Raw genomic sequence first — 20,533 nt, forward strand, 5'->3', positions numbered from 1 at the left:
AATCAACAAATTGACGTAATAAGTATAATTATTACTGAGTCCACTGATAAATGTATAGAAAGTTTAAATATTTAAGTCAGTACTTTTCACACAAATATCAGCTACTAAAGCTCAACAAATATTTGTATTGCCTCTGTTTTAAATTCAATTGTTTTTACGTGAGTAAAATATACCACTGTCATCACTGCAATGACTTTTGTCAGTGCATTGGGTGATACTAACCATAGCTATAACATGGAGTTATTTTATTCTCTTATCTCCTCCCACAAGAAATAAAATGGCCTTTGATATGAACTGTACGTAGCAGTACTCCTCCCAGCAGAGTCTCCCTGTGGGTATTATTTACTCTGCCTCAGGGCCCTCCAGCCATCATCTGTCATTTTCTATAAAGTTTCAGGGTTTCATGTCATAGCCTTCCAGCTAAATCTCTTCAAGACATCAAGAAGAGGCCTGATCCTCAAGAAGAGTTCCCAAATTATGTACAATGCAATTCTTCATAAAGAAGGGCAAAACACTTCTCTTCTCCCCCTCTGGCTGGTGGCACATCCATGAAAAGCAGAAAAGCTGATGGCAAAGTGCCTGAAGCTGGCTCTGAGCTTGCCTGGCTTTGAAAGCCCTGTGTACTGAAAGGGGCTCAGCCATCAGCTCTTCCCAATCACTGCTCCTCATTGGTGATGAGGGGCCAGAGGCAGGCCAGGGGATAGGAGACAAGGGAGTGAGCAGATGGGGATGGTAGGAGGGACCCCCACTGCAATTCTGGCCTCCCCAGCTACCCCCACTCCCTCCTTGGGTGGCAGGGCTGGTGAGGCTGTACCAGGCTGCACTGGTAGGGCTGTGGTGGTTTTGGTGGCTTTCTCTGTCTTTTCTGGATTTCTCTTCATTTTGTGGTGAACACAGATACATACTCCTTCCATGCTATGATCAGGTTTCTTTCACAGGAGACAAAGCTGAGACCAGTTCACTCTCTGTTTAACTCCATTTTTTTTCCTATCTCTTTCCACCCACCCTGAGTTGTGCCCTTCGCTGTGGGGCTGACAAATTATGTCTGACCTGAGTGCAGGGGTCCTGATATAGCACTGAAAAATGAAAATTTTTCTTCTATGACAGGTCTCAAAGAGCTGTTCCTTGATTTTCATTGTGTCTGTTTAAGCTCTGCCATAATAACAGGAACAACCAGCAGAGGCCAAAAGACCAGCCATTAAACCAACATTAAAGAATTCATCCATACTTCCAATAACAACCTCAGCTCCCTCAAAGGTACAGTATATTTGTGTAAGTCTTGAGAACATGAGTATTTTCCAAGGGGACAGGAAAAACATTTTTCACCAGGTAGCAGACACTATGACTGCAGATTTTCAAACTGAATGTTGACTGCATGGCCATGGTCTATTTTGCATTTTTATGGCTGATCTGGAAAAGACCCACCTGGTCTAAAAAGTACCAAAATTAAAAAAATGATTAATGAAACTAAAAATATATAAAATTATAGAATTGTTTTGGTTGGGAAGACCTATAAGATCATAAAGTACAAACATTAACCCAGTACTGCCAAGTTCACCACTGCACCATCTCCCTAAGCACCACATCTACATGTCTTTGAGAAACCTCCAGAGATGGTAAATATGTGCATTTTGGTTAACTTGAAACTTCACTGAAAAGGGCTTTCTTAGTTTTATTTAGCCTTAAGTTATCTAGCTCTGAATCTTCCTTAACATTTCCTTTTCTAACAAAAAAGCTGTCTTGAAAAGTCAAAAAAGTTCATTCCCAAGCTGTCAGAGTAAAACATGTAATTTTTTTTTGTTTGTTCCCTCCTTTGCCCTCATTCCTTGACCATTACTTTTTGCCAGATCTGATGGGAGTGTTTCAGTGGTGCTGTTTCATAAACTGTGTCTTTACACAAATGTGTTATGCCTTGAAAAATTTAGGCCAGACCTACCCACATTAACTGGCTTGGGAGAGGGTAGAACCTGAGTCTGAGCTGGAAAATACATACAGTACATTTCTTAGAGCATGCCTGATACAGCTTCTGTACAAGCTAGCTGACTGCAAAATGCATCTTTACAGCTCATATTAAATTTGTCTGAAAAGGAAATGTCACTTTTAGATGTTAATAGTCAGTGCACTTGCCTATAGATCATAATCCACCTACATAATTATTGTGCCACCTTCCACATTAAGAGTCTCAGAGGAAGTGGCTGGGATCCTTATTTTTCTTGATATCCAAAAGATTTATTGATTTGCCTGACATCTGCAATTCATTTGAGAATGTGCAAGTAGAAAGACTTTTCCTTGCATTCCAATTTGCAGAAGCTTTTTGTTCCATACCTACATTGATGTTTTTTCATGACATTCATGGAAAAAAATAGGCTATCTTTTCTCCTTTATATCTGTAAGAATAAATACTACAAAGAATGGTGGCCAGGCCCTACTGAGCTAAAACATCATCCCACATTGGCAGAAATAAGTAGGGGACAGCTATGCAGCATATCTTTTGGGACAGAGGTCTGTTACCTCATTTGCTCTATTCAGTCAATATGAAACACACCTTTATTTTCTAAATAGAAAACTATATAGAGAAAATATTCTTATTTAATTAATTTTGCAGGTAGAAAAGAACTCTATATTTTATTTCAAAATAATCTGGATTATATAAAGGTACTTGTACTAATTTTCTATATATAGGCATCTTCAGTTTCTTGTTGGAGCAGAGTCATGCAAGTCTGTGGAAAAAGTGTAACTGCGTATGTTGGCTCACTTCTGAAAGACTCCTGGACAAGCCCTAGCCCTAGCTTATTTATTTTTGACTTTGTGTAAAAGGGGTGAGTTTCTGATTTAAACCCTCAATAAATAGGATAACAAGAGGATGCGTTAGCCAGGTGTAACCAGTGTAAAATTTATAAAGGATCATGGGGAAATTCAGTCTGGCAGGAACCCCAAGAGGTCCTTCATGCACCCCCTGCTCCAAGCAGTTCCAGCTGTAAGATCAGACCAGGTTGCTCAGGGCTCTGCCCAGTTGGGTCCTGAAAGCCCCCAAGAACAGAGCCTGCCCCAACTCCCTGAGCATCCCAACCCTCTGCCCACTCCCTGTCCTGCCTGTCCTTTCAGGGAGGGTCTCAGTACCCAGCCTGAGCCCCTCCCATGTCAGTTCCTGCCTGCCCAGCCTTGTTGTCCCACCACACATGGCTGTGATGGGCCTGGTGTCCTCTCTTCATCCCCTCCCAACAGGCACTGGGGGGGGCTGTGAGGTGTCCCTGAAGGTGCCTCTGCCCCAGGCTGGACAAGCCCTGATGCCACAGCCTCTGCTCACAGGGACAAGCTCCAGCCCTGAGCATCGTGGGGGTGAACTCACTCTGGGGTTACTGGTGTCTTTCCTTCACTGGGGACACCCACTGGCCACCATACCCAGGTGTGGTCTAAAAACGAGTGCTGGGCAGAGGGGGCAACCCCTGTCTAGAGTTCCTGATGGTTCTCTGGCTGGTGCAGCCCTGGATGCTGCTGCCCATCTCTGCTGCCAGGGCTTGCTGCTGGCTCCTGCCCACCTCCCACAGCCCCTGAGCTGCTCCCCAGCCAGTCTGTCCTCAGATTGTATCCTTCCCTATAGTAGGACTGCATTTGTTTTTTCAACGAGCTCACCAAAAGGCCCTGAATTAATCTTCTGTGCCGGGGTACCCCTGGCTTTCCTGTCTACCCACTACCCAAAATACCCCTAAACATAACAAAGATATCTTCTGATTTCATAATATTTCTGGTCTACACAATCTATCATTGCATAGTGGTATCTTAGACAGGAATTCTGTGGGCAATTATAAAAGATATTGGGAAGCTCTCTGTTAACACTAAAAACTGAGAAATTCCCTCTGCTGATTTTATCCATCAAATATTAGTCTGAAATTTACTTTACCCTTCTGTTTTCTCAGTCACTTGATACAGAAGTTTGGACTTCCCTCCACATTATTGTCACTCTTCCTTTGCTCCCATGGTCCCTGCATATATAAGTGTGCACTGTTCTCTCATGTTGTATCAACTTTCTGAAACTCTCAGACATACTTTAGGAGAGAGGTAAAGAAAAAACTGTGGTTCCCACAGTTGAACATCTTCACTGACATGCAAAAATTTAGCTTTTTGTTCCAACTTGAGCACTGTTCTTCTCACCAGATGGATGAATGATTTACTAGGTCTCATTTTTTTTGTTTTTTGTTTTTTGTTTTTTTTTTTTTTAAAAAAACCAGCATCTTAACAGTTTCCAGGTAGTAATAAATGTTACTTCAAGAGTCATCCATGCCTACTTGTGAGAGACTAGTTACAGAGAGGCATCAGCTGTAAGAGCATGGTGGGAGTTCATAATTATAAAAAGAATATAAGCTTTAAGTGAAAACCTACAGACTGTTTGCAACAGTGAACAGCATTTGGATCCTTATTTCAGTAAACTGACTTTGCCAAAACGATATCTCTGACTCAGTCAATTTTTTCTCTGACTAATCTTGCAGTTTATCAGAATCTATGGATTACAGAGTTGTAAAAATGTTTGGACTGGGGCATAATTTGCCCCTCAACTGCAGCATAGTTAATATATGAAAGCAATCACATGTACAGTGCTCTTAGTCAGAGTATGACAAATCAAAGATTAAGAATTATTTGCTTATAAGCAAGCTCTGTATTTGAATAAGCCCATAATAAATTACATTCAAATTACTTGGAAAGGGTAAGAGGAAAGGTATGCAGAAAAGGCTGATCACGAAATGCACATTTACTTGTTATTCTCTGTGTTATTGGAAGAGGCTGATTTAAAACTCATGACAAGGTCATAATGCACAGGGTGGACTGAAATTTCACTCACTTTAGGACCAAAAGTCAGAGTATGACAATCATGGAAATGATTTAAGATATTTGCTTTTTATTTTCCTTGTTGAGCCATTAACTCACTCTTAAAAGAAACTCAATGCACTGTAAGTCTACATGATATTCAGCCCATTTAATAAAGTCTAAAGCACAGTATAAATCAATGACTGATATCAGCATTTAGGAAGAATCACAATAGACTCTGTGCAACAAGACAAGAAAAAGTAGTATGTTATTAAGTGCCCAACTCACCTGGTTGGGTTTCATTTTTCTTTTCTGTCAAAACCCTTATTTGCTCTCCTTTCTTTAAAAGTAAGAATATGCATAACATATATCTGTCCCCATATGTTTTTGTTTTTTTTTTTTTCCAAGTACTTCTTTTAACATTTAGTGCTCATTTACAGTCTAACTGAAAACTCGTTAATAACAACAGAAGGGCTCCATTGCTTTCAGTGAGTTTTGGATCAGATTCCTGCTTACCTTGGATGCTTTGCAAAGCACTGCCAAAGCACCAAGGGATACATAACACAGGATAAATACAGAGGACATCTTGCTTTGTCTATCCTGGAAATTCAAATGTGATCAGAACTTTTCTTTGGCCCCGATTCAAGTCGTAGGAGAACCATGTCTATGTTATTAGATTTTCTTGCCCTCCACATCAGAGAGGCTGCGTCCAAATTATACCTGGATGGTGTTGTTCCCTGCACCATGCCCATGCCTCTCTGGAAGGGAGCCAGCTTGCCAGGTCCAAAAAACATCCCAGGGACTGTTCTAGTACTTTTAATGAGCAGAGGATTGAGTTGCCATACTCAGGACATTCCCTGGCACTACCTTATTTACTAAAACAGACATCATCCTTCACCTTGGCAGCACTAGTTACCACAGTCAGAAATAAGTGGTCAGTATTAATTCCATCTTGGGGAAAAAAAGGAAAAATATGGAAGAAAAGCAACCTCAAGGCAGATGGGGCTGGTGGGGCAGTGAACTGTTATGCAATTGCTGCTGAAGCCACATTTAAAAATTTCACCCTGTCTGAAGAGAGCAGGTTCTCCCTGGTTTTGCTCTAGTGTAAAGGCAAATCACACACTCCTCTTGATCTGAGTTGACTTGCACCTGGACCATTCTTTCAGGGCACATGCTCCTTTTCCATTAATTACCCAGGCTCAATTCCCAGCTGAAGAATTTCAGTGCCACAAACTAGGCAGGATGTATCCAGGTCCTAAAATAGAAACAACCTCTGAACTGGTACAAACCCATCAGCCCCATAAAACAGAAATGGCAAATATTATAGAAAAAAAGCTTAAAGGCTTTTTCACAAAGGAAGGAAACCTGCAAAATATTTAACACATATAATTATGGAAAGAAATATATGGAAAAGGGGGAATGAGTTTCCTTTCATATCACTTAATGTGGTTAATAAATTCCATTTTCCATCAAACATTATTTCTTCATCCATGGAAAACAGAACTTTCTGTAACCAATTATCGATATGTGGTTTTAGTTATCAAGATGTGCTGCTTTCCACACTTTACTAGCAACTCAGAAATCTGGAAAACACATAGATTCTGGCAGACAAATTAATGTAATACAAGAGAAGCTTTTTGTACCTGGGCTATCATGGAATATAAATAGCACGATTTCCTTGAAACCTGTGGCTGGTATCCAGCACAGTGGAAATTTCAAATCAAGCAGCTTGTCATTATACATGTGAATAAGAGAGAACGGATGGATCCTTTTAACCTGCACATGAAAGAGGAGGCATGGCAGACAGAGGGATTCCTGATCTGTGCTCTCACTCTGCCTTGGGAGAGCTGTGAATACACGGAATCCTAATAGCCAACCCTGAATGCCTGCTACATTTACTGTAGTAAGTGGACATTGTGAAGTGAAGAGAAAAGAAAAACAGAACACGGTGGCTGCTGAAAAAACACAGATATTTTTGATGAAGGGAGAGAAAGGTTAAGTAAGAGCAGTCCATTTTATTTTGGCTCGAGTGTTTACCACTGTGTTCAGCTGCAGCTTGACAATTGCACTTGGCTTTTCCTGTTTTGCTGTAACTGATTGCTGAGACATTTATTGTCTGTGGCATTTCCTAGCTACCCTCAGCACATGTTGTCTTGGGTGTCCTTTTGCTGGATGAATGCCTATTGCTTCGGAGTAGTTCAGTTTACCCACATGAAGTCACACTGTGACCTGCTGTAGCATGACTGTTTACTTTGTCTGCTGAGAGCTGGAGGCAAACAAATGCATCTTATTTGCTGAAAGAAATGGAGTAGGATGAAAACTGTCAAGGCAGGATTCCCCCAGCCTATTAGCATGTACTGCTTGTCTCACCCTCAGAGCTGTGCTGCTGGCTGCCGCAGCTGCCAGAGGCAATAATTATTCATTGATTTATTTCACCTCACAAAGACTGCCCTCACAGCAGCAATTGTCTAGGATTTCCCCCCCGAAATGCTGCTCCTAGGATAGGCAGAAGTGAATTTATACTGTCACTTCCAGCATGCTTTCTCTCTGAGCTGATTAAGTGGAGCTATCAGATGGTGTTACAAGCCACCCCGAAAGCCACGTTCTTCAAGAAAGCAGGTAAATAGAGAAACAGAACCACAGAACACTTCTTTGCTCAGGGAAGCTGCACTTGCAGAAACTCCACATGAGCAATGGAAAGCAAAGAGAGAAAATGCAGGCCATGAAGAATATCAGCTGACAGAACTCACTCTGCTGGGGATAAAGAGCTTCCCTGTAGAGTATTGTGTTAAGGTGACATTTATCAGCCACAGTTCAGAAGATAAGAGCTGGTAGTGAGAAGGAAGTCACTGAAGTGACTGCAACAACTCCCAGGTCTGGTGCAGCCCTTAAGAACCATCACCTCAATCACTTTTTTGTAAATCACTATACACCTAGAACAGAAAGATTTCTTCTGTTTTCTCCTTATCCGATGGGTTTGTGCTGATGGGGAGATAGGGCTCTTACTTTCCATTTATTTCAGTGACAAACACTACAATCTACAAACCTTTCCCTCCTTCCTAGAAGGCGTGCTAGGGGCATTTCTAGGGCAGGTAAACTTTCAGAGCTGGTGAGGTAGACAGGTAATGCAAGTGCCTTCTGTCACTGTCTGAGTCTGGGTTGTTTGAATTAGGCTTGTTCCCAATATAAGAAAAAGAACACTGCTGCTGAAATGGAGAAAACAGCCTTCTAAATACTGGTAATGGATGAAGAATACATGGAGATGAAGAATATATGGAAAGACTACCACCTTTCCTTCTTGATAGTATCTGAGCAAGACCTTGGAACATCTTCTTAATGCAGCAAGTGTGCTAAAGCCCAGGTAGTGTACATGCTTCAGAGACTGGGAATTTCATTCACTTCATCTTCTCTAGGAACTGATCTCTGCAGGCCTTTTTGAGGTTCATTACTAACCACAGAAGGCAAGAAGGAAGGATTGGGACAGTTTCTGGATTTAGGAGAGCATTTTTTCCATCCATATTCCCATGTTCCTCACCTTTTCAAGTGTAACATGGAAAAAAGTAACTGATTTTACTCTGTAATAGTTTTTTTTCACTGTTAGGTGTGTTGATTGGCTTACCAAAGAGTGTTTCTTGTGTTTGTGTGGTTATTAAACTGCTGGTGTGCTGGAAAAGGAGGAGGCAATTTAGTAAGAAACACGGCTTCCCTTTTTTTAAACTGTTTTCTTCTAACTAATGTGGATGCAGCAGTTCTTTTTCAAGGCAGGTATTTGTTTATATTTGTGTGTGGTGTCTCAGTAACAGAACAGCCATTACTGCTGGGCTTTTGCTGCTGTTGGAAGGAATTATGTGATGAGGCAGTGTCTCAATATTCTTCCCCCACAAACACGGTTGCAAATATTATATAAATAAAAAATACAAACAAAAACCCAAACAAACAGAAGGGATCTGTTACTGCCAACATCATCACATCAGTTTTATTTTCTTTTCCCAGAGAATACTTCTACAGAGATTTTTTAGAATCTCTCTCATACCAGCTCTGGCATCGACTGCAGTGCAGAAGTCTTGGTGCAAGTGACTGCACTGGACAGATAAACTTTAAGTAGATTGTTTAAGGGACAATATAAGGAATATTTTTGGATCACCTGTACTGTAATCCTGCCCAAAAATCAGAGAAAGCTGTTCTGGAACACTTTTTGGATAACACTCCCACTTTGTTTTGGAAGTGAGCCCCTAAAATAAAAATTGAATATAGATTATTTCTTTAACTTGTTTTTCAGTTCATGTAGGGGATGGGATACAGTGATGGTTAGTGAAACATCCGTGAACCTTCAAGCAAGAACATATGACTATCATAAATGCAATGTGATAAGCCTTCAAACTGTGCACAAATATAGCCAACCTGTGGCTAAAAACTGTCACTACATACACTAGGATGTCAGCATCATACTGCAACCAGCCCTTAAGGAAAAAGCTAAAAGAAATAATGAAATGTTTCTAGCGGTCTGATTTTTTCTTGTGTGTTTTAGAAGTTCCATCACACAAAAAATAAAATTAAGTTTCATGTTTTTCATTTTAAGATAGAGGGACAATTAAAACCAACAAACATTTGAAGGTTTTATTTTCCCACCCACCAAAGGCCCAGGGAGAAGACAGATGCCCTAAACAGCTATTCCAGCTTCCAGTGCTCCATGTCCAAGCACTCTTCCATGCTTTCAACATACAAGTGCAGCAGCATGGACAGAGCATGAGGGTGAAAGATCCTTTGTGTTTATGACCAAGTCTTTTTCCCAATCTCTTTCCAACTGCCTTCTCTTGCTTCTTCATGCAGCCCCACAAAATGCTGATGCTGGAACTGGAACACCATCCTCACCTCCTTTCATGGTGAGTGGCACAAGTCCTGTCAAGAGCTTTGAGTCATCACTGAAGGGACAGAGTTTGTGCAGTCACACCTGCATTGCTCCTGGACACCTGGACAAGTCAGTTTAAGAGTAGCTTGATTTGTTTATAACATATCTTTGGTCCAAAACCAACAAGTCAGCACATTTAGTTGTTAATATTTTTAGTAAGAATTTTTTTTTATGTTTAAATTATTTTAATACTTTCCAAACATTTTTTAAAGCTTTTATGAAGTGGAATTATTGTTCCAGTGTTCTGCACTGAGGCTCTAGACAAAAGATAATTTAATGCTGAGATGGACGTAACTAGAAGTATCTCAACAGATTTCTCACTCAAGTTGAGAATTTAATTAGAGACTTTCCCTAAAATGTGTGTTCAAATTTCATTCTCCACTATATTCTGAATACCCACAGCTCTGTAAAATCAAGTGACATGTTTACTGCCAAATTGTCATATTCTTGGTTTGTATCAGGAACAGAAGTGACCTACAATTCCACTTTCTTATCAAACTAAATATAATAAAGCTTTATGAAAGTATCTCTTCTTTTTTCATCTGAAGCATAAATGAGACTCAATTTGTTCCTCTAATAATCTTCAGGTTAAAATTATTTATGGTAATCACACACAAAGCCTCTTTTCCATGTCAAAACAGAAAACCAAAGCAAATTACACATTACATGATTTTAGCCTGTAAGAGCAAACAGGAAGACAAATGCTACAGTAAAAAAAAAACAAAAAACAAAAACCAAACAAACCAACCAAACAAAAACCAACCCAAAACATCGTAATAGGAACACCAAGTAGTCTTCAGCAGTAAAATAAACTAGTTTTCAGAAATTCTGAAATGTAATTTTTTTCGGTGGGGTGGGCATGTTTATCCTAAACCAACAAGTCTCTCATGTGAGAAATAACCCACATAATGGAAGACTTATAAATGAGAAGACTGCAGGTTAGGTGGTATCTTCCAGGCTGTAAAAATTTTACAGCCATTCTGTAAACAGGAATGGAGGGTACTTTCTCTAGACTCTTCTTTCTGCTTTTTCGGATGCAATAATACAAACAGCAATTATTCCCTCAGAAAAATAATCCAGCATGGATGGCAACTGTATTGGCAGCAATTCTGTCTCCTCCTTTGTAATTTTCTGCACAGGAAACCTACAGCTAGCCAAGCACTGGCCTTTTTATAATGACTCACATAGAACTCTTGCTAGCAGTGCTTTGGCTTGCTCCCATTTTTTCTGCACCTACTGCAGGAGATTCAGATTGAGAGTGCAAGCAGTCCACAGTGAATCAGAGAGTGATGACTCTCCTGTGTTTAGATATCTAATCTGAAAATTAGTCACAGAAAGTCACCCTCACTCCCTGGTAATTAAGGCAATTATGTAAACAGATATCAATCTCTTTTTGAGAAGAGTTGTGAAGCTTAATTCATTAAAGTTTTAATGCTTTGGGAATTTTACTTTAAAAGATATTCTACAAGACCAGTGCCTCATGTACTCATGCCTCCAGCATTCACAGGCAGAAGAAGATAAAAGGTGACAACACAACCTTCTGTATTACTCAGGTTTGTAAGTTGTTAGCTTTTGCCCCAGAGTTTAAATGCTATGCTGTATCAATATAATATAGCAATAATGAAATGCAGATATGAATATTTCCTTCATTAAGTTGCTTAGGAGGAAAAGCTGAGTGGCTTAGAGGATAAGGGACTGGGATTCCATCTCAGAAGCCCCCAGTAGGGAATTAACTGGCAATCCACAGTTGAGATTTTATCTTCACAATGGCTCACTCTAGTCTGTTTATACAACGAATTTTTTTTTCTAGCTATGAAAAGGATACCTGCCTTGGATAAGACAGTACATTCATCCCTGCTATTTTCCAAGTTTGATCCAATTTCAATAAAGATTATTTAGCAAGCTTTAGTCCCAAGTAGGTAAGCCTAAATAGCTGTATTATTTGTCAGTGGTAACTATCTTCCTGTGACTTCCAATGCTTAAAATGGAGAATGGGGAATAATTCATTGGTATATGAAGTTATTTGCCTTGGAAATACCTCACTTAAGAAGGAAGTAAAGAAGGGATTAATATAATTAACAGATGCCAACTATATTGGTCAAACATTTGAACAGTATTGGTATTTAGCTAATCTAATGTTTCCATGACTTTTCTGTTGTTTCTACATAAATTACTAAACTTTTTTGGAGAAAAATAGGTCACTGAAGCACACGTATAGACTTGCATAAATATATCTACTTGTACTGAGACACTAAGAGTAATTCACAAGGCTTGGAAGCCTAAACATTGATGATATAAATAAAGGAAAGGTCTTTCTAATTTTATTTCTTGGGCCCCATATCTAGGGCTGCAAACTTGCACAATTTCTTTTGCTCAGACACAGAAGTCAACCAGGAAGGAGACAAAGCATCAAGTCTTTATCTTAATAGCCTGATAGTAAGAAAAATCATGCAGGTTGAGGGAAAATCATATTTCCTTTTCTCCTTTTTAAAATCATTTTTAAAATTTTATTATTATTATTATTATTATTATTATTATTATTATTATTATTATTATTATTATTATTATTTTAGGATCTATGTGAATACTCACTCTGCCAATCTAAGCGTGGATGATGGGCTGGGAATTATTCCATCGGTTGCTCTGAAGCAGAAACAATTCCCTTTCATATGGAATATTTTAATATCAGCTATACTAATCAAAAGGAATAACACTAAGAACTAGCAAGCTGAGTGTAACATCCAATTGTCTCTTATGCAAAGAATGTCTTCTATGCTGAATATTTTAAAATGTCTACATGCTACGAGAGAGTGTGGTTTTGTCATTAAGATACTGAAATGAGTTTCATGAAATCCAGTTTCAAATCTAAGGTCTTGTCTAGAAATAACCTGAGTAGGGCATGTGACCATTGAGTTTCTATTTGTTTTACAGGTTTATACTTCTAGAAATCAGGAAGAATAGAAGAAAACTATATTTTCACTGAAATCTCATTTTATTTGGAGTAACAAGGATATCACTGCCTAACAATACAGCTGTGGTTTCAATGACAACTCTTTTCAAGCTTGAAGAAATCACTTTATCTCAGTTCTCACCCTCGCTTATTTAAACTGTAAGATCTAGAGAATGGAAAACTTCTCCCATTACACATGAAGCACTTTACAAGAAATTGCATACTACATGATCCTGACCATTGGTTGAACCAATAGGTGCTTCTGTTCTATTAAAAAAAAATATAATCTAGGCTAGGCTACCAGGCAAAGAAAATTGTAAGCATTTGATTTGTTGTTGTTGTTGTTTCCTGTGTGAAAGAAGAGTGCTCTCACTTCAGTTCACAATATGTTTGCAGTCCATCAGAAAACCACAAATCTGTTTTATTGTAATTCTCAATGAACATTTCTCACAAAGTGGTCAGGAACCAAAAGGGTTTCAGTGTTCTCAGGCCCTGAAATTATTCCTCCAGGCAAGAGAGGCATGTTGGGGGATCTGCCTGTATTGCTCTGATATTGGCAAGGAGGCTTTTATCTCAAATGCTGATGATCCTGTACTGAAACGTATTGATTCCCATAGCTTGGCAACTCTCCTTGACTTCAAATTGGCCCATGATTTTTCATTTTTACTTTCATTTTTTTAGTTAAGGTTGTTGTTAGGCTATAACTTCTGGAAATCAGGGAAACTGCACATACAGAGTGTTGCTCTGGGCCATATCTGCAATCTTAATGAATTTGTATTAAAATTAAATTAATTTTTTTTTTTTACCATATAATCTACAAATAAGATACTACAAATGAGAAAAATAAGAAAGAGAGGAGTCTTCCAGGAACTTCATATGCATTAGGCAATAAGTGATAAAAAATCAGAATGAAGACCTGGACAACTTCCAGTTGTACATAATATTCCAGTCTGCTGATTGCTATCTCATTACTTTGCATCAGAAATTAAATGAAAGGTATTGTTTTCCAGCTGTTACCCTAGAAATTAACAAATGAAATACATTAAAAAAAGCAAATTGTAAAAACACCCACATAGATCTGTATCTGTTACTTTCAGTGTATCTGCTCATCATTGAACTACTCATATGTAACTGCACTTAGTATTATACAGTAGCTTCATAGCTCATAAAATATTGATTCAGGTTTTTTATCGTATACCATTTTTGAACTTTGATCTTTCCTACTTAGTCCTGCCTTGATGAAATATTTAGAAGTACAACATTTTCCACACGAAAGGTAAATTTAAGTTTTTATATGGAAGCCTCTGTTAATTTACTAGCTTCAGCTCACAGGAGGCCCAAACTGAACTCTATCTTGCTCACATTAGTTGAAAATTGAGTTTGCTAAAAATCCTCCATCCCAATGCAACTTCAAGGTCTCAAGGTAAAGGTCAGTTTTGTGTCTTGGAGTAGGCTTCCCCATATGCCCTCATCAGGTACACTGACAGAGCCTTTTGATCTGAAGAGTTGACTTTAAAAGTTATCCTCTAGTGGATAAAAATGCATTATCTATATAATAAAACAAGACACCCAACTTAAAAGCAAAGCAAAACAAAACAGCATTCTACATGTATTTATAGGCAAGGAATGTTGTCAAGTGTTATTGTCAAAGCAAATAAAACTACTGGTCTCAAAAAACCCATAGCAAAATGCAAGTTTTACTTCATTTTACAGTTGGCTTTACATTAGATACAAAATATGTCCTTCAGATACCAGAAAGTCAGGATACCAAGTAATCTCTGGGTATGTACATAATTGTATGTAAATGACAGGAGGGGTAAGAATGAAAGGATAGAAAAAGGAAATACATTCAGTTTGCTGCATGACTGTCTACCTCTGCCTTACTTTGAAAAGCAATAATTGCTGCATCACCAAATTCAGAATTTCATGGAAATGAAATAATGAAACCTTCAAAGAAAGTCTTCGTGTTGAAGTATCAGACATGTAGAAATATACTTCATTCAAAGTATTTCTGTATATTGATACCACAAATACTTTTTCATATGAGGTAACATCTGCTTTCTTTTACTGAGACCGCTGGAATGTTGAAAATAATCCATTTAGATTTGTGTCATACCAGCATTTTGGTAAAAGAAAAGTTGACATCTCAGAGAAACCCTGAAGAACTGTAATATTTATTGCCCAATGCATTTTCCAGGCGCGTTTCTCATGACTACAACAAATCTCCCTTTAAAACAACCAACAAAAAATTAAACTTTAGTTTTGTATTTTTACCTACTCTATTGGTAGTAAGAGAATTCCAGTGCAGAAGAAGTACACTGTACAGAAGCACAGAGATATCTGTCTTACCTTCTGGCTCCCTGATCTTACGTCCTGCTGCAGATTTCCGTAGCACACTCCGGCCTGAGTTGAACAAACTTGTTAACTCATCCAGGGGACTGGTCAATGACCTGGAGTTTGTAGGGCTGTATGGGAACGAGGAATTAGAGTTCAATTTCCTGTGATCTGCTCTTGCCACCTTTGGGGAGTAAGGCAGTTTGGAGAATGGAGAAGGTGAGCATCCAAGGTGAGCAGGATTTGGTCTCTGAGAAATTTTGGACAGATCTGAGTTTGTACCTGTTTTCCCTGTATTTACCAGAAAACTTGCACAAGTCTCTGGAGGAAATGCAAAATGTGTGGAAGCCCGGTAGGCAATAGGAGGTGGTACAGGAGGAGGGGGTGGTGGTAGAGGAGGAGGTGGTGTCGAAGGAGGAGTCACTTTGCTGGAAACATTGAACACAACCAAGCCTGGAGATGCTGGTCTGTCACTCTCCCCTTTCTGGCTTTTAGAGTACTGTGGTGACAATGGACTTGAGCCTTCTGACTGCACAGGGTATTTTAGGTTGGTTTCCAAGACAGGAAGCTTTTTGACTTCTAGTGGTGTCAGAGGTGATTCATCAGAAGCAGGTGAACAAGTTACAGGGGTTGGAGGAAATACCAGCAGTGGAGGCCTGTGGGGGAGCAAATTAGGGAAAGGGGCTGGAATGTCACATGAGTCTTTATAGATCAGAGCTGCTTGATTGTTTCCATCCAATGTCCCATCTTCAAGATTAACAATTTTTTTGCTTTCAAACAACAGAGGAGGAGATCCAGTAGTCACTGGAATTATTCCATTACCATTGCTTCCTTCTTCTGGTAGAAAATACTTCATTTCCTCATATACAGACTCTCCTTGTTCTGGGCTTTCTGCTTCAGCAGAACTGCTTTTCACTGCATTCCCTACCATTTCAATATAGACTGGCTCATTTTCCTCCTCTTCTTGTGACATGTAGAGATTCAACACACCATGTTGTGGTCCATCAGAAGAAGTTACTCTTTGTACAGTCACAGTGTCATAGCCACCTGGTTTAGCTACTGTGCTTGCCTGTTTTACATCCCCAGGCTTTTGGCCAGGTATTTCTTCATAAGAGCCACTAAGTTTCGTATTGGGACTTCGTTTTGGTTTTCTGGGAGGTATTTTTTTCATGGTACTATAGTCATCACTGTGTGGCCTTGGACGGGTCAGTACTAGGAAAGTAAAAAAGATCTGTGTCATTAACAGAAAAAAAACTTTTTTCTTACACAGGTCGAGAACTCTAAGCCTTCAAATGTTGCCCATGTAGTTTTACAATATGCAGCAGTCACAAACACAGGGATTAAATAAAAATATAAGTATTTCTAGGAATGAAATGCAGAACATTCAGCTTCCAAACAACAACCCTCTGCTAACTAGGCATATAATCTGGTTTGGTAATCTCTCCAGCCACTAAAAGATAAGAACTAACTCCTCAGGAGACATCTTTTGAATCCAGATGTTCACGGTGATGTCTGTAACGCATGGAAATATATGCTCATTATTCTTTTTGCTCCAAGGCAAAGAGAGGGGCATGCTTTTAACTAGAAGCATGGTGCTACTTAGACACATGTTATTGCTATTAACTGAAGCACCCTCCTCCCCCTTTTACATAGTATCTATAAAACTCTGATTCTAGGCAGATATTATGCCTCTTCTCATTTTGTATGGCAGGTATGGAAATAATTTATAAAGTTAGGGAATCCCATAGCCTAAGGGCAATTCACTGACTGAGCAAACAGTTACCTAAACTAGATGTCTTTTCACAGCCTCCAGGCATGTATGGAGTGCAAAGGCTAGACACTCAGGTGACTGGTCTTTTAAGACCAAAATTGGATGGTGTAAATCAGAGCTGGGTTTGGAAAAAGACTTAGGAATCTGACATAATTCTTGGAAAATTAGTATAAAGCAGGGAAACTGTCCCTATTGTTTTGTACATTGGAGAGGTACTCTGAAGTTCTTTTGTGACTATATACAGACATTAATATTAAGACCACACATACATATATAAATTTGCTAAAGATTTTATGTTAAACCAAGCATCTCTTGCAGAGCTGGGCATAAAACAATTACGGAGCTCCTTTAGCCATACTAGTTTAAAAGTATGTTGGGCACAGTTCATCTCTCCTTACACAGAGATTGAATGAGCAAGGAAGAAGTTAAGAAAAATGGACTGGCATCTAATGAACTGGACATGAGAACAGCAAATATTTTGCAAGAGGGAGTAGCAAAGGTTTCCATCCATTGCATGCAGGATTAGAGAATGGTTATACATAGCTTTTAATTCAACCTGAAGGATCTCCCCTGATGAGCCTAGAGGTTCCTTTACACCATCCCTGACAAGTCAGGTTTATCAAGGAAAAGCAGAATGCATTCCTTCCCTTCATCTTCTACTCATTTACCCAGAGTGAAGGAGAGCAGAACAACTGAACTCAAAACCATTTTACATGCACTATAATGCATTAAGACAACTTGAGACTTTCATAGCACTTTCCTTCTTAACAAAAAGTAAGTTATGGCACAGACTTGAACCACTGAATGCATAAGTTATTCATGTGAACATACAGAAAAAAGTTGTAGAAAGTTAAATGTTTAACTTGGTGAAACTCAAGATTCAAGCTTTCTGTTTTAATGATGCAAGGTATTTGAGTATATAATTTAAAAGGTGAAACAAAACGGTCAGTGGGGCAGAATAGCTCAAGTTGACAGAGATGATTTGTCTCTATAGGGAGTTCTGCAAATAGGATTTGACTGCTGACAAACTAGGCAATTAGAACACAAGTATTATTTGCTAATTTGGAAACAAATGACAAATCGACTAATTTTATTCCTTGCCACCGAAATATTTCAGAGGAGCAGGACTTTTCAAAGGCACTTGGCTGTGTTTTGGAGGATCAAAGTGAAAAGAATAAATCAGTAACCTAGAGTAGCATTTTGTGACTGTTTCTCTCCCTCTGCCTGACCTTCATTAGCGGTTTCCTTAGAAGCTGCCGACAAGCAGGCACTAACAGCCTCGTACGACGCGCTCAGTCGTGTGTTGGGGTCCCTCTTTGGTTTGGGAGGAGGTTGTTTCCTTGGTGATGGCAGGCTAGTGCTATCATCCATGCTGAACACAGAGTGCAGGGAGGGGGATCTGATGGATGACCCAGCTGCAGAATGTACCAAGCCATCCACTGCCATGGGGACGGGGACGGAGCTGGAATGAAAGTGCTTAGGCGTTCGACAGCCAGCAAAGCTGTCCTCAGAGACCTTCCCACCCTTGTCTTCAGCTCTGAAAATACAGAAAAGAGGCCCAGATGCATTATTCAAGTGGCAACAATGAACCTGTTCATGCAAACATAACAACAGCTTTTTGGTAAACAATCTCCACAACTCCCCTGCTGCGTCGAGGGGATGTGTGTAGTAATCTTCCAACAAACAAATCCAGACCGAGCTGCAAGCTTTCTTCCATTTCCTGTTTCATGAGAAATCAGGACACTGGCCCTTTTTCACACAAATGCAGCTTTCCTTAGGCAGCTTCATATTGTTGATCAGACATTCACTGAATGAATTGTTCACACTTTGATTGTTACACACAATCAAAAGCTGGGTTTTCAATCTGAATGATAATTTCTGGGAAATCCATTTTAATAGAAAGTTACTGAGGCAGCAAACACTGAGCCTTTATCATTATTTTCGAAAAAGACAACTGTAAATTCTATTTAGATAATGCAAATCTTTAAAATACTAGATGACCTTTTTAAGCAGTTATATTGGCTGCTTGAAAAATTCCACCCAGATATCTACGTACCATCCTGTTTATACAAAATTATTAATTATCATTTTAATAATATTACTTACAACATTATGTTTAATTATTTCAACCACAGGTTTTGAGTTTTATTTATTCCATTTTTTCCTTTTTGTTTTGCTATTTCAATGCGTATCAAGAAATATTCATCAGCTGCTTCCAACAAATCAATTATTAACAAAAAATCTTCTAGCTTTTTGTTCCTCAAAAATCAAAATGTTAGAAATTTTTTAACTTGCAGTGGTTATATATTCAATAGAAGATGTCTGTGCTGTCATTTTACAAACAAAACCCTGAGTATTTTTATTTTAATTGTGTTTCTGCATGGCAAATCACCAGTAGAGCTGGAAATCATGCACAGGATATAGCCAGCTGCCCATGTAGTAAATGAAATAGCTAGAGATGAAAGCATGGTGCTCAGTGGATAATTTGTTTTCACTGTAATGTTTAATTACAGTCTTTCCTACAAAGGCATTTCCTCCAATATATAATCACTGGGATATTTGAAGCTAATTAAGCAGATGCACTGCCATTTTCACTTTAATAAAAGTCACTGACAAAAGCAATGAAAGCAAAGGGAGTTGTTCTGGATGAAAATTAACTTCCTATGGAAAAATAAACATTTATATGTCCAGCAAGTTATTGATATATTTCTCTTGTAGACACATATCTGTTAGCTGCAAATGCTATTTCTGCCCACTTAGCTGTCTGAGAGGAAAGAGATCAGGGACTCAATTCCTACAAAAAGGCTCCCAGCATTTGCTGAATTTGTAAAATGAGTACTCCTAAAAACTTTGATTGGAGTTAAACGAAAAACTTTACCCTAGTTTTAAATAAGAGGAAAGAATCCTCCTCACAATCAATCAACCTTGTTCAATGAGCAAATAGGAATTCTTAGTCTGAACTTTATTGCATCTTAACATCTTCCTAAATGTTTTTAATTATCTGGACAATTTCCCAATGTTGCACTTTTAAGTTAGAGAAACTTTTCTTTTGTTCGGCTGGTTGGACAAAATTTCAACTATTATCTATTTATCGTAGAATTTAAAAAATATTTCTGTAAAAAGTAAACCTCAGCGGCTAGAATAAGTTCCCATAAATCCCCCTAACTAGGATATTAGGGGTTTCTTTAAGTTTATAGACTTAATTATCTGCTATAGAGAAAAAACCATAGGGCCTAACATTGGTTCAGGATAGGCATACACTTGAGAACCTTCTTACGGTTCCTTGGTTACATTTATTACTTTCTAAGGAGGGGAGGAAATAACCGAAACAAAGAAATGCTTTTAATTCTTCAGAGTAGATGTTTCTCTTCTTACCTTCTGTGACCTTCTTCCGGCCTGTTTCTGGATTCTAACTTTTCCCTGTGGTAAGTAGTGTTCATCTCATTGCGGAGCCGGTCATTTTCCCGAGCAATGTCAGAAGCATTTTGAATGACCAAGGCATCGTATGTTTTCAGCCCCATATCCTCAGCGTTCTGCAAGAAGCTTTTGATTGAGGTGACCTCTTGCTGTTTGATGTTCATCTTCTGGAGCAAGCGCTGGCGAGCTAGAAATCCTCTTACAACTACCATACCAGAAGGAAAAAATTATGGACCAAAGAAAGGCAAGTAATCAATTAGTGAATGACTTAATATGACTGCGTGTTCTGCTGTAAACATAAGCAAATTAATTCAGTCAGTGTCTTACACAAAGAATGAAAAAAATGTGA

General features: G+C 38.8%; 1 protein-coding gene across 1 annotated transcript in view; it reads right to left on the reverse strand.

Annotated features, from left to right (window-relative positions):
• Nucleotides 1-20,533, reverse strand: part of MYO16 (myosin XVI) — a 285,335-nt gene that overhangs the window by 23,739 nt on the left and 241,063 nt on the right. Inside the window, exons 30-32 of the mRNA XM_030458595.1 lie at nt 20,143-20,389; nt 17,997-18,304; nt 15,012-16,208 (exon numbers count right to left, since the gene is read on the reverse strand). Coding sequence (XP_030314455.1) covers nt 15,012-16,208; nt 17,997-18,304; nt 20,143-20,389 — 1,752 coding nt within the window. The remainder of the gene's footprint in view (nt 1-15,011; nt 16,209-17,996; nt 18,305-20,142; nt 20,390-20,533) is intronic.

Source organism: Calypte anna, chromosome 1 (assembly GCF_003957555.1).
Source record: "Calypte anna isolate BGI_N300 chromosome 1, bCalAnn1_v1.p, whole genome shotgun sequence".
NCBI lineage: Eukaryota > Metazoa > Chordata > Aves > Apodiformes > Trochilidae > Calypte > Calypte anna.